This window comes from Cetorhinus maximus, chromosome 6, assembly GCF_964194155.1.
Source record: "Cetorhinus maximus chromosome 6, sCetMax3.hap1.1, whole genome shotgun sequence".
Taxonomy (NCBI): Eukaryota; Metazoa; Chordata; class Chondrichthyes; order Lamniformes; family Cetorhinidae; genus Cetorhinus; species Cetorhinus maximus.
The window spans coordinates 34,254,803-34,271,812 of NC_135884.1; the positions used below are offsets into that span (position 1 = coordinate 34,254,803).

The 17,010-nt window shown below is 40.0% G+C and overlaps 1 protein-coding gene across 3 annotated transcripts in view; it reads right to left on the reverse strand.

The window, feature by feature from the left end:
• Positions 1-17,010, reverse strand: part of dennd6a (DENN/MADD domain containing 6A) — a 115,590-nt gene that overhangs the window by 2,358 nt on the left and 96,222 nt on the right. For 2 of the 3 annotated variants that reach the window (XM_078543590.1, XM_078543589.1), the window contains 7 exons: positions 14,615-14,680; positions 11,140-11,204; positions 9,005-9,094; positions 8,260-8,313; positions 8,014-8,123; positions 1,164-1,266; positions 875-949 (listed from right to left, as the gene is read on the reverse strand). In XM_078543590.1, coding sequence (XP_078399716.1) covers positions 875-949; positions 1,164-1,266; positions 8,014-8,123; positions 8,260-8,313; positions 9,005-9,094; positions 11,140-11,204; positions 14,615-14,680 — 563 coding nt within the window. The remainder of the gene's footprint in view (positions 1-874; positions 950-1,163; positions 1,267-8,013; positions 8,124-8,259; positions 8,314-9,004; positions 9,095-11,139; positions 11,205-14,614; positions 14,681-17,010) is intronic. The other variant, XR_013576828.1, reaches the window with a different exon arrangement.

Genomic DNA, 17,010 nt, shown 5'->3' on the forward strand with positions numbered 1-17,010 from the left:
CTGTCAATGGCCAATTGAGGCCATTGACAGAGTAATTAAACTAATTAATGGACCTGCCCATCCAACCTTAAGGTTGGTGGGCAGGCCAGGAGCTCTGGCGGGAATTAGAAAAAGCATGAAACCTCATTCATGGGCAGGATGAGGTTTCATGTAGGTTTTAAAAAATTTTAATAAAGTTTTTGTAAAAATTATGGACATGTCCCAACACATGTGACAGTGTCACATGAGGGGACGTCAGGCAAATTTTATTTTTCTATTTTTAGCTTTTTTACATTTAGAGCCGATCTCCCTGACGCAGCACTTAGCCTTAATTGGCCTGCCCATGTAAAATGGCGCCATGCCCCCGATTGGAAGCGTGCCTGTGCGCGCCCACCTTTCAACTTCGCCCCTGACGGGGGGAACATCTTGCCCCCTGTAAAGGCCAGGTGAACAATTAATTTTGAGGGTCCTGACAGCAGGGACAACCCGGGGCCACAAAAATAATTTTGGCTGCTGTGTCGAGGACCCCACTCTGCGCAATTGTAATACTTACTGCATCCCCAAAAGTCAAAATCTGCCCCACTGTGTGCAACAGGAGGTTAATTCTTTATACCACACTTCCTACCTGTGTCAAGCAGATTACGGAGGTGAAAAGATTATAGTTCTAAATCCACTTTTACCCCAGAAATTACTTGGCCTTAACAGCTTGTAGTTGCACTTTCCATAGCGTTCTTAAGCAGGCAGCCTTTGCCTATGTCTTCCAACAAAAATTATCCATATTCTGCTCTAAATACCCAATGCTCCTTCAAAATAAAATTCCAAAGTAACTGTGCATAAAGTAAACTTTGTTAGCTTTCTGCAGCTTAAATTTTCAGCAATTATACTTTGTACTTACCAATTTCTCTTTCAACTTTAATACCAGATCCACCACCTCAACTTCTGTATGCTTCTGAATCCATATCAGTAAATCCTAACAATAAACAGGGTCATATTGAAATTGATCTAAATATTTTAACAATGATTGTTTTTCACAAATTATCTGAATATGCTGTACTAATTATAGATATTGACTTGGTCCTTAGATGATCACTAGTGTTCAAGTTTATATATTATGCAGAAGAACTACTACATTGTTACAAGGCACAGATTTCAGGCTATATTTTAGCCTCTTTGGTTATACTCACTGCATCACATAAGGCCTCAAGGTGTAATGCCTCCAATTTTTGTGTCATTTCCTTCCACCTTGACCGGAACCAACCATCAAAATTTGGTGATTTCAGGAATTGCCTTAATAGAATGAAAACCAACAAGGAGCATAAAATCTCTGGATGAATATCGCTGCAGGCATGCAGTGGTTTTGTTTTGCCAGCCAAAACTTGACAGAATTATGAAATCAAGATGACAATGATAGTGCACTGTCATAACGATGCACATCAGAGTCACATGCTGCAGTTTGCACCCATTGGAAACATAGGAACAGGTGTCAGCCATTTAGTCCCTCAAGGCTGTTCCATCTCATTTAATGAGATGATGGCTAATCCATGACCTAGCTTCATGTACCTGCCTTTGCAACATATCCCTTAATACTTTTGGTTCACAAAAATCTAGCAATCTCAGATTTAAAATTAACAATTCTGGAAGACAGTTCCAAACTTCTACCTTCCTTTGTATTCCGAAATGATCCCTAACTTCACTGCTGGCTCTAATCTTTTGGTTGCAACGCCAAATCCAAGACTCCCCAACCAGCAGAAATAGTTTCTCTTTATCTACACCATTGGATCCCCTTAATATCTTGAAAAATTTGATCAAATCACCCCTTAACTTTCTGAAGTCCATGGAATATAACCCTAGTTTGTGTAATCTCTTTGGGCCTCCAGTGTTTCTAGCTTTCACCATTTAGACAGTACTCTGGTCTACTCTTTTTATGTCCAAAGTAGGTGATCTCACACTACCTATATTGAAATCCACTTGCCAAAGTTTTATCTATTCACTTAATCTATAAATATCTCTTTGTAGTTTTATACCTCCATCTACACTGTTTATAACATCACCTACCTTTGCACACGTGGCTTTCTATCCCATCATCTAAGTTGTTAACAAATAAGGTGAATAGTAAAGGTTCCAACACAGGCCTCTGTGGGTCACCACCAGGCACATTCTCCCAATCTGCCCATTATTCCTGCTCTCTGCCTCCTGCCTTTCAGCCAATTTCCTAACCAGGTCAATAACACGCCTTCAATACCATGTGGTTCAATTTAGCTAACAATCGCATGGAGTTCCCTTTACTCGACTGATTAGTGCTAGTTGAAAAATCCACTAATGGGTTCTCTACTACTGTTTATCACAAGCCTACCTTCTCTGGTCAATATATGCATTGGGATCCTACAGCTCCATGTGCTATAAGATTGGCCTTATCGGAAATCTCATAAATAGGGCCCAAGCCATTTGCTCACAGTGCAAGCTTGACACCAGAATAGGGTGCATCAAAGCTATCCTGCAGGATAATGGCTACCCTGATCAGATCATCGTTCAAATTCACAATTGTGCTCTAGGCCGCCACTTTCGGACCGGAAAGGTACCCAGTCTACCTTAAATTACCCTTGAAGGGTAGAGTATCTCAAAAATTTGAGCAACAGATGGAGCTAGCCAATTCATGCTGCTACTATGCAGTAACACGAGTGGTATTTTCCACTAACAAGATGTTGCCGTCAAGCCAAAAAGACATTTTGCCTACCCCACAAATGAGCAACACGTTATATAAATTTCACTGTTGGTGCAATGCCAGATACGTTGGCGTACATGCCAATGACTGACTGATCAAATCAAACACTATGTCCCTTTGGCTGTTCTCAACAGAGTACTGACTGTACTCAACCAGCCTGTGCTTGCAAAACTCAGAACATAATGTCTAAGGTTAGATGTAATTCCATGATTGGACAACACTTGCTGAACAATCCCGTGTTTGCTAAGAATTACACTAACAACCAATTTAAGATAATCGGTCAGGCTCACAATATAGCTCACTTAAACATGCTAGAAGCTACATATATGTCCTCTGCAAGCAAAAAGAACATGTTAAGGCATTGCGCTCTTTTTGAGTGAATCAAAAACTTGGGGGACAAAAGGTACATTCTCCAAGGCAATGTGTTGACCAATCAGAATCAACTTGCCAACCAATCAGCACCCTTTTCTAACGTAATATGATTGTTGCTCCTTTTGAAATTTGGCATTCTTGCGTCTGTCCTGATGAGTTCAAGATCAATTCATCAGCATGTGTCTTTTTTCAGCAATTTGTGTTGATTTTTTAAATTCTTGCAAGTTTCTTTTCATGTTCTCTTTTAATAGCTCTTACTATTTATTTTGCCCTCTTCTGTTGTTCTTTGCATCTCTCCCAGTCAGCAGGAGCGTTGCTATTTTATGCTTTCTAGTATCTTTTTCTTTTAGCTTTATGTTGTCTCTTACCTCCTTTGTCAACCATGACTTTCTTTTTTGGAAAGTAGAGTTCTTGCACCTCTGGTATAACCTGGCTCCGTATATGTTAAATGCTTTTTTGAAGACCTCCCATGGATCTTCTGCCATTTTACACAATAACATATTTGCCCAGTTTACTGTAGTCAATCTGTCACATCCTCTTGATGTTAATTTTGCCTAAATTAAAATCTTGGTAACTGTTTTGCATTTCCTTTCAAACACGTTGACTCGGTCATATTATGATCACTATTAGATACATGTTCACCCACTGTCAGAATGTTAGCTAAATTAGGCTCATTACTCATTGCTAAAAGCAATATGGCCTGCTCCCTTGTTGGTTCTAGTTCCACGATGCAATTTCCCAATCATGAAAGAGTGTCAGATATGAAATACTAAATGACCTTTCCAACAGTGAAGATTGGAAAATGTGGCAACTTTGGACATTTCTCCAGTTCGCTCAGAAAGCAGCACTGCAAGAGATACTGTCTACCTTGGGGTGTGGGAGAATAGAAGAATGTGAATGGAAGAAAATAAATGGTCAAAAAGTTTAAAACTGCCAAATTCAGTTTTCCTCGCCGATATATTCAAGATGAGTAATTTTAACCATTGTTAAAATTAATTTTTACTCTTGAGCTGCCTCAGCTCATCTGCTGCTAAAACCCTCCCAACGCCTTTATCATTTCTGAACTTAACTATTCAAAGCACTCCTGGCTGACCTCCCATGTTCTACCTTCTGTAAACATGATGCAATCCAAAACTTCACTGCCTATGTCTTAAATTGCACTAAATTCCATTCACCCCTCACCTCTGTGTTCACTGACCTATACTGGCTCCCACTTAAAACAGCTTGATTTAAAATCCTCATTATTGTTTCCAAATCCCTTCAAGCTTTAATCTGCCCTAATATCTCCCTATGTGGTCTGATGTCAAATTTTGTTTGACAGTGCTCCATGAAGCACTTTGGGATGTATTGCTACATTAAAGATACCATATAAATAAAAGTTATTGCTTCTCAAGTTTTATTTTCAGTATTAAAAATGGTGAAAACAATTAAGGAAAAACATAGCCCAAAAAAGGCAGATAAAATTTGGAGAACATTTCTAAAAACCTTCTATTCATTTGCTTTTAAAGATTGAATTGTATTCAAAACATCAACACTTATACAGTTTAATCCTTTAAAACGCTCACATCCTTGAACTAATCAGGTAACATCCCTCGTTCATACAGTGCTCCAGATTGTTACTTCAGCTCTTTTAAGGATAGAATCAGAAAACTCAGTAGAAGTACCTATAGGCAAAAAGCAAGCTGTAAGCATTTAAGGTGAAAGAATTGAGGTATAGGAAGAATTTGAGAATGCAATTCAATCTCCACGTACAACGAATGAAGAAATCACTTTTGAAAGTAGATGTAAAACATTCCAAGTTATAACATATACCAAAGTAATCCGAATATGAAGTGCAGCACTATGGTCTTAATACAGAACTGAACCGTGGTACTAAGCCAACTATGTACAATTTAGCCAGTAATGTGTGTTTCTGATGTCACAAATGTGATGCACGTGTCCTGATTTTCTACAAAAAAAAGTTAGAGAATTGGAATTTTAAAAAAATTCACAAGATGAGCACTTCATCTAGACACATCAACCCAGAAAAAAATTGGGAATTTATCCGGCGGGGAAGATGATGGGGCTGGATGGTGCAGAGAGTTGAATTAGTAATTAAAACTATTAGATTTATTATTGCAAAATGGCTTAAAAGCCCAAGTATTAAGTCAACCTTCCTGAGGTTACCACTGACCAGAAAGTGAACTGGACCAGCTACATAAATACTGCAGCTACAAGAGCAGGTCAGAGGCTGGGAATTGTATGGCAAGTAACTCATCTCCCGACTCACGAAAACCTGTCTACCATCTACAAGGCACAAGTTAATAGTGTGATGGAATACTCCCCACTTGCTTGACTGAGCGCAGCTCCAACAGCACAAGAAGCTCGACACCATCCAAGACAAAGCAGCCCGCTTGACTGGTATCCAATACAGGACACCTTAAAAATTTGCTCCTTCCACCCCCAATGCACAGTTGTAATAGTGCATGCCATCTACAAGATGCACTGCAGTAACTCGCTAAGGGTCCTTGAACAGCACCTTCCAAACCTACAGCCTCTATCAATTAGGAGGACAGGTCAAGAGATCCATCAGAACACCACAACCTAAAAGCTCTCCTCCAAGTCGCTCACCATCCTGACTTTGAACTATATTGCTGTTCTTTCATTATTGCTGGGTCAAAATCCTGGAACTCCCTCTCCAACAGCACTGTAGATGTACCTACACCACAGACTCCAGCAGTTCAAAAAGGCAGCTCACCACCCCTTCTCAAGGGCAATTAGGAATGGGCAATTAATGTTGGATCCGCCAGCAACACTTCTATCCCAAGAGCGAATAAAAAAAAGCAATGATTTGGAGGTGTCTATAGCTATTTTTTTTAAAAATGGTAACACTTCTTATGTGACGCTATGATTGTTAGAACAAGTGTATGCTCAGATGATAAAGAGTTGTAAATACAAACAAATTAGGTTTAAAATAATGACTGGAATTGTCCAACTAGAGTCTCAGCTTAGATAACAAATACTGATTGATACTGAGGCACCAAATATGCTACCAAAAAGCATTAAGCGGGAAATTATGTTAAAAGAAGGGAAATAAGTGTGAGGGGAGGAAAAATGATGGGGTAAGGAAGAAAAATAGTTATTTTCAAAACATTGATCAAAACATCTTGTCTGAATATCAACTTAGTGAATGTGCTTTAACACAGCATCTTTGTATGATTTTAGGTGCAGTTCAACTTGCTCATCAACACAATTATTTTCTTCAAATGTTGTTTTTATCAAGTTTTATCTTATGCCTTAACCTAATGTCGTTCAGTAATTCCATTCAGGAGGACAGGCAAAATACGCATATTAAAATTCTCATGCTGGACCAGATATTTCTCTAGGCTCCCGCAGCAACTACTGTAAGCAAGTGCTTGTGTCCCTACAACTCAAAGCATGACCCAGATGTACCATGTCTGATAATACAGTATTGCACAGGGTTGAAGAGCACACAGTCACTGCTCAATGGAAAAAACATCTTATATCTTTCTGCTAAAGTTCTATACTCTCCTCAATGCTGTTAAGCCCCATTGCCCAAATTCTTTTAGCAGCAGCACTAAATCCCACGCACCAACCTCAAATCTGGCATATCTTGCCTATCATTTTTTGGTTATGTTGGGTTTTAAAAATGAATACAATAACATTTTTTAAAAATTAAGCTCATTGTTTAAGAAAAAGTCACCTTAAGTTGACCCTAAGTAATGAAGGCCCTTTTCTTGGGCATTCTAAAGCATATATTTTTAGCAGAGACGTAGGCTGTTGTGCATGAATTATTCTGGACCCATCTTTACTGTTTTTTGATTGATTTCTTCTTCCCACTATCCCCATGCCTATTACCAGACACATAATCAGAGAACCAGAGATCCAATGCTCCTTAACTGTGGTCTTTTCCATTTAATTCACACAGCTTGTTGAACTTTCTAAACAATCTTTTATTCAGCATCTATTTTTATACATCTGTCTGATGTGGTTCAAAGTGGGAACAAAGTAGAACAGATGTGAAATTGGTATTTATCCTGATACTGAATTAATTCTATGGCCTGAATCTTCTGGTCGGCGTGCGGAGGCGGTGTGTGTACCGGCATCACCGCACGTCATTCTGATCTTCAATTCAGCACTGGAGTTGGCTGCATGCCCGCCGAACTGTCAGAGGCCTATTAAGGCCATTTAAAAACCACTTGAAACAATTAACAGGGCTACCCGTCCAACCTTAAGGTTGGCGGGCAGGCGAAAAGCCCAGGCGGCCTCGCATTTATCATGAAACCTCATCCACGGGCGGGATGAGTTTCATGAAGGCTTTATAAAATAATAAAATTTTTTATTACTATTCATTGACATGTCCCAGCTCATGTGACACTGTCACACGAGGGGACATGGCCGAATAATTTTTTTTTTCCTTTTTTCAATTCTTCATAGTCAAAGTAATTTCCCTGAGGCAGCTCCATGCCTCGGAGATTTCTGCGCTCTTTCACGCACATGCGTGAAAGAACGCAGGCCCCGACTCTCCCTCCTCCCCCCCGCCCGCAGAGGGAGTGCTCATCGTTTCCAGGTGCGTGTCACGTTGAGCAGGCCTTCATTGGCCCGCCCATGTAAAATGGTGGCGTGCAGCAGATCGCAGGTGGTAATCGGCTGCGCGCCTTCCCGCTCCCGCCCAGCCTGCCTGACGGGGAGAAAATTCTCCCCTATGATACTGAACTTGAGGACCTCCTGGTTTATCCCTCTCCACACCAAATTGAGAGATTCTCCGGTCTACCAAGTCCTTGGGATGCTCCCTTCTTTTACCTTTTATTGAGGATGATAAGCTCTACATATCAGGTATCAATAACTGTTTAGGCCTTAGCTAATTTCTGTTAAGGGAAAAAAAAGTACATTTCTGAATCTGGCCTAATCCAGCAAAAAGAAAACCAGTCGGTACTCACCTGTAGAGACCTATCCAATCTCCCTTTAACCGAGAAGTGAGTTGTGGTCCTGCTTTTTCCAGAGTCTTCATGAACTCTTCTTCACTGAAAGGCTTTAGTTGAGGTGGACTCTGAGAGCATAGAACCAGCATGAAAAAAAACTCATTGGAAAATACATTAATTTAAAAAGGTATCCAAGGGTCAATAAATATAGTAAAATTGAATTACTGATTTCTGAAAAAGCTGACCAAGTGAGTACTTGCTTACCTTCCATGGTGAAATACTCTTTTGTAAAGGCATTAAACTGGCTACATATCGTTCCTGAAATAAAATTTATCAGTCCATGATGACACAGTAAGTTAGAAAACATTTTTTCCCCACATTACTTTCTTCACCCTGCATGATAGCCCAAGCACCCATGAGCTGGCCTCTCTGAAATGTGAATAGGTTATCTTGAGGCCATGCTGAACTAACTAGTCATATGCTGTACAATTTGTATTTTGACACAAATTATGCTAATTACTTAAACTACAAACATACAATTTTCACATCAAAGTCACAAACATTTAATATTTTGCAGAACACATTAAAAGACTGGAGTCTTTCTCTCTCCCACCAGAAGATTTTAAGATTTTTGCCTCAGACTTTTATAACATTTGATATAAATTCATAGTGAGCCAGTGTAGCACTAAGACATACGAAGGTGGAAGTTACCAGGTTTAATCCCTGTGCTGATTAAGTCAGAATAGCTGGAAGGCTCACTAATTAGCTTAATAGCCCAGGCTTTGGGAATGGGAAAAGGGGGAGAAAATATTAATTAGTTGGTGCTCCTGTTGCAGATGGTTAGCCAGGTTGGCTGTGATGTTTCCTGCAGTCAAATAGCTTGTGGAATCTCCCTGTTCACACTCATACAAATGACTGTTTGGACAAGAGACTAGAGTGCTGTTGGCAGCTACAGAATCCTATCACAACATTTTAAAAGGCAACATTTTTAATTAAATGTTAAACTTACTAATGGAATGATGAAGCTTTGTGTCAGTTCCAAGAAGTAACGTCTAAGAATTGCACTCTGTGCTTCTGAAGGACGTTTTTGCTGTATACCCTGCAGGGATAGTAACAAAATACATTTGGGATGTGTAAATTGAACAATACAAAAATTACAATTTAAAAACAAATTTTCAGAATTCATTAGCAAAGTTTAATCATAATTTTATACAGTGAATTATTTACATAACAAAAAGTAGTTTTAAATTAGATGTTTATCTAAAACTATACCACTGACTAAACTGACACCCAAGTGAGACCTGAGAATATCTGATTATGTGAAATGAGTATAAAGTTGTATTTCACATTACTTACAAGGACTAGCTTGTAATAAATTTTCTGATCATATTTTATTCTAATTTTGTACAAGCTGTGTAGTTCTGCAATTTTCCTGTTATTTCATGCTTTTAGGATGAATTGCACACAGCAACCAAAAGCATAAAGGAAATTACAAGGAAGTGAATTAGTGCTTTCACCTCTGTGACCTGGGATGGAATCCAAGTCACACTAAAGAGAATATATATGCCCCAACATTAAAAATTTAACAGAGATAAACAATGGGAAGTCTTAATGCAATCCATGCCACATTGCTTATAAATGGCACTGGACTGACATTTTCAATCTGAGGCTGCAGTAGGTTAGAAAAATAAACAATTCACATTACTATCGCAAGGATTACTCTTCTGAGGCTGGAATAAGTGAAGGACATTTCTTGAGGCAAAGTAGTGTTACAATCTTGGTAAAGACCAGTAACGTGTTTAGTTATTTTCTAGAACCCGAAAACCTAGGTATTTACTAAAAGAATGAAGCTACAAGGTTCATGGTTTAAATCAAAAGAATTTTACTGCACAAAAATCAAAGAACATGAATAATAATATCAGGTAGTCGGTTATGTTAAAGATATTGAAAGTGCAATGAACACAGGTGCTTATACTTTACACCAAACTTCTGAACTAAACTTTTCTTCTATACTCATTTGGCTTACACCCCACCAATCATTCAAGTGAGATACTTATCAGACTATTGGAAGATTAACCACATGGTTGGAGTACTGTTTCAAACTTTGTATACAGGCTGAGATTTCTTGAGCCTTCTGCTTGCTTCTGGCAAGATTATCCCCTCAAACCTCCACCAACCATCTCATGGTTGTCGACTCCCAGTTCAACACAGGCATCACTAGCATCTTAAGCATAGCCACCTCGGGTCAGAACTCTCCTGGTTCTAACATTCTTTCACTTTGGAGTCTTGTATCTAAAGCCCTTTCTCTTCTCGGCTTAGCTATCCCAGAAGCACAACACACTGTTAGGGGCTCTTCAGTTAACAAGAATTTTAAACTCTTTTAGTCATCACACTTAATTTCAACCGAACTTGCTTGAAAGAGGTGTTTCCTGCAGCAAGCTTGTTCTAAACTAAAAAAACCTAAAACCCCGCATAAGCCCAGAGCCACACCCACAATCTACTCATTCCCATAATGAATTCCATGTTTACACTTTTTAAAAAAATCTTGCAGGCAACTTGGTCACAAGATCAGTTGCTGGAAGCAAGGTGCTTTACCCCAGAAGCACATGGATCATCACAGTAGAGAAATCTGCAGTGTGTGTGGGCCATGCAATATCTCTCTCTTTCTATCTCATGGCTCATGTAGATGTAGAGCAACAACCATAATTTTACATTCAGGTGGTTAGGCCAGATAATTGAATCAGGAGTGGCGGAGTGTGTTGTTGTGCTGTCTCCTTTGCGAATCTGAATAGGGCACTGAATCATTATATGTTCTACAGTCTCTTCTGCCTGACCACAACAGGACTACACTTGAGTGCCTTTAATTTTCCATTTGTGCATTACATATCTGCATTTGCCATGGTTTGTTCAGATGGGATTAGGATTATCCAGGAGTTTTGCGGAAGATCAAAGCCAGGCATCTTCTGTATCAGGTCCTCCATGAGGTATGTGTGACTTCTTGTGAACTCCATTCGGCTTTCCAAACTTTAACAGGATTGAAGTCACATTGTTGAAGGTTAAGCACATGGATCCAAAGGGCTTACACAATTTACAAAAGCTAAACAAAGAAAAGTAACATTGGATGATTCACGCATCAAGGCCTACCTTCTGCACTTGTTTTATTATCTCTTCATCTCGGCTCAGGAATGTTTTATAGGAAGTGTACACACCTACAGGAAAATGTGGCAACTATTATAGTTGATATTGAGGCCAGAAACATCAATTCAAAAGACTATACTGTAAAACTGCAAAAATTGTCCCCATAACCTTTTCAGGCAAAGGGATAAAAGGCTCATCCAAAATTCTATCCTCCTTATTATCAGATTTGCATTGTTGAAGTTTCTTTTCTAAAAGCTTGGGCTGTAACTTCCTCAGAGTGGCAATCCGTGTCAGACTGCCACTTACCTATGCCAAATTTCTTCCCTGCCTGTCTCGCCTGACCTTCCGACATAGGCTGGGCAAGATCCAGACAGCACAGCTGTCTTTGAAGCCCAGCATCGCAGTCCAGCGCAGCTGGATTGAAGGAAGACACACCCCCATTTTTATGGCACTAGTAAAGCAGGTAAGTTTAAAGGTACGATTGAAATTGACAGGCCAGGGAGAAAGTAAGTGGATAGGATTTTGGGGTTGGGGATGTTTTGAGGGTTTCAGACATTGAGATGGGCTGGAGGGATCAGACATTGGGGGGTGCCGGGGTGTGGGGAATCGGACATTTGGGAAGGACTGGGTCAGACATTTGGGAGGGGCTGGGGGTGATGTTGGGCATTTGGGAAGGGCTGGGGGGTCAGACATTGGGAGGCAATGGGATTCCAGTCAGGCGTGGGGGGGGGTGGTGAGAGTCAGGCCACAAGTGGATAGGGGGGGAAAAGAGTGGGGAAGGGAGGAAACAGGTGAGGAGTTCCGTGAGGGTGAGGGGGAATCGCATGGGAGGTCGGGGCAAGGGGAATACCACGGGGGGATGGTTAGCCAGAGGTGGGGGAACTCCACTGAGGGGGGCTGGGTGAGTTCCGTGGGGGGTTGGTCTGGGTCTTTTCTAACTTCTGGGTAACAACTGTAGAGGTTTTAATTCTTCAACCTTTTCTGGGTAACTATTGGTGTAACCCTGTTGGAACCATCCAAAGCTTGCATTTTAAGTCACATTTTTGGATGGTTCCCAGCACAGCACAATTGCCCAGGGGAAGTGTGCACTTCCGAGCAATTGCATGCAAATGCTTACCTGTGAAGATCCAAGTGGGATTCCCCAGCGGATCTTTGAGGTATTCCCCCAATCCGATGCTGGGGAGCTCGGAAGTTACAGTCTCTTATATAAGTAATTCTATAGCAAATGGCTCCTGCACTGCAGGAGAAGAAACAAAACAGAATTCAAATATCACTCCTCCACCAGCCAAAATCTGGATGACATTCTGTATGAAAATATACACTTTTGCAGTGGACCTTGGCTGCAGATTTTCAAGAAATCATTAATGTGATAAAGCTCTCCCTAATAAAAGAAAGACTGGCATTTATATAGCGTTTTTCATGACCACTGGACATTTCAAAGCCCTTTACAGCCAATGAATTACTTTTGAAACACTGTTATGATGTAGGAAATGCATCAGGAATTTGCGCACAGCCAACTCCCACAAACAGTATTATGACAGCCATCAACCAATGTCACAAAAACAGATTAAGTATTGGTGATGACACCAGAATAACCAGGACCCCTGCTCTTCTTTGAAATAGTGCCAAGGGGTCTTTTGTATCCACCCAAGCAGGCAGATGGTGCCTTGGTTTAATGTCTCACCCAAAAGATGGCACCTCCAATAACGCAGTACATCCTCTGTACTGCACTGGAATGTCAGCCTTGATTCTTTTTGTGCTCAAGCTCTAGAGTGGGACTTGAGCCCAAGATAGACAATCAACAGGCTAATGGAGGGCCACATACACAATTTAAAGGTTGAACGTAACTGCTGACTTTACTCTAACATTTGCTACAGTATCCAAAAAACCACATTTGAATTTACCCACAGCATGAATCTTTTGTTGTTATTTTGCTCAAGTTGTGCCTAAGTTGTTTGATGCATAGTTTTGGTGATCCATAATCCTGCTCAGCCAACAAAAACATACCAGACATCCATGATTTTAATTGTTTTTGTAGCCACAGAGAATTCTGAGCTGTTCATTTTTCTTTTAACCGCAAACACTGGGTTGAATTTTGCTGCATGTGTTGATAACCTGAAGTTGGAACCATTTCTGGGTTCCGACTCTTTTCGGCATTGTAGCATACCTGCTGGCAGAATTTTAGGAAAGATGACCAAATAGCAGGCCGCCTTTGTGTTCATCGTCCAATTATGAACAGCAAGCAGGTTCTATAGGCAGGAGCCCAGGCAAGTGCAGCCAACTGTAAGGGAGCCCTCATTGTGTGGCCAATAGGAGCACTGCTGAGGCCTAAGCAGCAAGAGTGACAGGGAAGCGCTGCAGCTGCCATCATCATCACGAGACCAGTTGAGACCTCGTGACGTCAATGGCAACTGGAGACATCTACAGGAGTTCCATATTCTGTGGCAAAGCTGAGAGATGGCAGATGCCTTGCCACCTTCTGCCTGCATCATTTAAAAAAAACAGCATTTGTAATGCAGCCTCCATCTTCTGCTCTGCAGCAGCATTCTTTCACTTGCTGTGATGCTGGCACAGCGGGGAGCCAGTGTGCCCCGGTAAAAATTTCTGTCTATTTGAGGCAGACCGATTTTTGGCCTCAAAGGGAATCAAGGGATATGGAAAGCAGGCAGGAGAGTGGAGTTAAGGCCAATGATCAACACTGATCTTACTGAATGGCAGAGCAGGCTTGAGGAATTGTATGGTCTACTCGTGCTCCCATTTCTTATATTTTTATATTCTTGCTGAAAATAAGAGCTAACCAGCTCCTTCTGCCATTGCCTGGCAGGTTGCTGCCAAACCTGCTAGTCCACTCCTGACAAAAATGCATAGAGGCAGAAAGATGTCAAGGAGCCAGCCTGATGCATTTTTTAAAAACTTGCCCAGCCTGCCTGCCTTCAAAGCTGCCTCCAAGGGGCTCGGAAAATTCTAGCCACTAATTCTGAAACAAATTATACTGCTGGAGCAATAAGACTCTTCATTTGTGAAAAGTAGCTTTATGGCTAAAATATTAATCTAATACAATTGCATAATAATTTAAAATTTGTAAAATGCTTTAAAAACTTAACTTGTAACCTGCTGACCTCAATTTTCCCAATCTCTTTTGCTTCTGCACTAAATATTTATTGTGACATTATTTGCTCAAACTGTCCAGCTTTTATTTTACTTTTTACTTCAACTCCCCCGGCTTACTCATCCTCATCTGATGGGGCGCTGACTCACTATTTCTTTGAAACCAGGGTGAAATTTAGAAGCTTAAATTAGCACAAGTACCCAGCGATTTAATTCAGCAGTGGCAGTGACAGACATGTACCAATAAAATGAGCCCTCTTGTCCCTGGTCTGAGGGGTGGATCTATTGTTTTTGCTGTCACTTAAAATAAATAAGATAACAATCTATCAATTTATAAAATAACCAGTGAAATAAAATATATTATTTTTTTAACCAGGTTTTGAGTCCAAAGTCTTCAGATTTTTCAATTTCTTCACCTTGACCTGCTTTGGAATATCACCTATAATAGAACAATAAAGTTAATTTTGTTGTATACAACAGTTCAACAATATACTGACTAGATTCAAATTTAAAATTTCCTGAACTATTCAGCTACTTTCAATGAAATAAAAAATGGGCATTTTCTTAAGAAAAATACTACAAAACTGAATGTTTTCAACTTTTATTCAATCTATGCATTTTCCTTATTAAGAGGGAAGGAAAATGGAAAGAAAAATAAAAGACAAAGGAGAGAAAGAGTAAGAGACAAAGAACGAAAGCATACAATGATACATTTTCTATTTTTCTCTGAAGACACTGACTTTCAATGGGGGTATGCTTCCAAAGCATCCGACTCCCCTCCATAATTTGTCCTAAGTGACTATTCGTCACACAAGTCCAGCCAGTAAAATCTGGTAGTCTTTTCAACCATGCAGGGTGTTATAGTTCAGCTCAATTATTTCCCATCCAACTTCCATATATAGGCCTGCAGGTTGGGAATATGAATTTTATACTCCGAAGCCCTGGGTGCCAATTGCAGTCTAACTGTAGTGATCCAGCTGCATCCTTAAAATCAGTTAACTCTGCACTGACCAGAAATCTGATTTGTATGGCTTAATACTAAACCAGGTGGTGCCTATTTCTCAAAAGAACATTGGGGGATCAATTATATGCTTAATAGAACAGGCCTTCAGTGGCATAATAGATTTTAACTATGTTGTCGAGTTTTTTTTTTCAGATGTATAAATATTCCTATGATGCTAGATTCAGAATTTCTTAACATTGAGACAGAAGCTCAAAAGCTCATTTACATTCTCGACCTTATTTACAAATCCCTTCATGGCCTCACCCATCCCCATCTCTATGACCTTCTCCAACCCTACAATCCTCAGTGGTCTCTACGCTCTTCTAGTCTGGCTTCTTGTGCACCCCCTATTTTTGATCCCTCCACCATTGAAGGCCATGCCTTCAGCTGTCTAGGCCTTAACACCACCCGCTTCTCTACCTTTCTCTCCTCATTTAAGGCACTCCTTAAAACCTACCTGCTTGGCCGAACATTTAGATACTTATCTTAAAATCTTATTTTGCAGATGAGTGTCAAATTTTGTTCGCTAATTCGCCTGTGAAACACCTTAAGATGTTGTACTATATTAAAGGTGCTGTATAAATAGAAGTTTGTGTTGTTTAGGTTTAATTTTAATTTGAAGTGTTAACTAACTATTCAGAGAGAGGATCATTATGTACAATCTCAAATATTTCAATGTGATGTGAGAAGATGGTTTCCTGTCTCACCAAAGGTCCAGCTGTCATTCCATTTCACAATAGGTGCTTTGCTTTCTGTTCCCATATTGAAAGGGTAATCTCATTTCACAACAGTAACATTTAATCGACAATTTTTTGCATCAATCTCTATCTCTGGGTCTTCTAGACAACTAGTTCACAGAGAAATAGTTCTGCGCATCTCTCTCTCTCTCTCTCTCTCAGGCACAGAGTGGTCTATGTTTTTGAAGCAGTAGCAAAAAGCAGCTGATGTTTTAAAACTCTGAACCAGCTTAGCCTAAAATGTTTAAGCTAGAAAAGGGAAATCCATGATTGGAGTGACGATAAGCAGTGTTCATATTGTTTTCATAACTGAGAATGTTTCCTCTTGTGGGGAAGAGCATAAATAGAGGCCGTCAATATAAGATAGTCACTAAGAAATCCAATAGGGAATTTATAATGAACTTCTTTACCCAAATAGTGGTGACAATGTGGAACTTTCTACCACAGGGAATGGTTGAAGCAAACACTATATACGCATTTAAGAGAAAATTAGACAAGCACATGAGGGAGAAGGGAATAGATAGTTATGATGGTAGATTCAGATGAGGAAAGATGGGAGGGACTCAAGTGGAGCACAAACACTGGCATGAACTGGTTGGGCTGAGAAACCCATTTCTGTGCTGTATATCCTATGTAATCCTATATGAACCCTGGATGGATAATAGGCAGAAACAGATGGAGTCCAGATTGCAGAAAATATAGGTCTACAAAGGATTTGAACCCAGGCAATATAAAAACCTGAAAGTTGTTACATCTGCATTGGCCAGAAAACCTGGGGAATTTGGATCTATATGGTTTAGTACACCAGATAATGCTTTTACATACAACGCAATTGAAACAGTTACATAATTAACCTAACATGCTTTCATAAAAGTCAACTAAAATGGGAAATGTGCGTTTGCTTATACAAGTGGATTCAAGGACTGTATGCTACTTTTCCATTGATCAGTACGCCCATAAAACACATATTATATAGCTTTAAACATTTTAATTATCATTTATTTTGAAGTATTGATAGTGTAGCTTTAA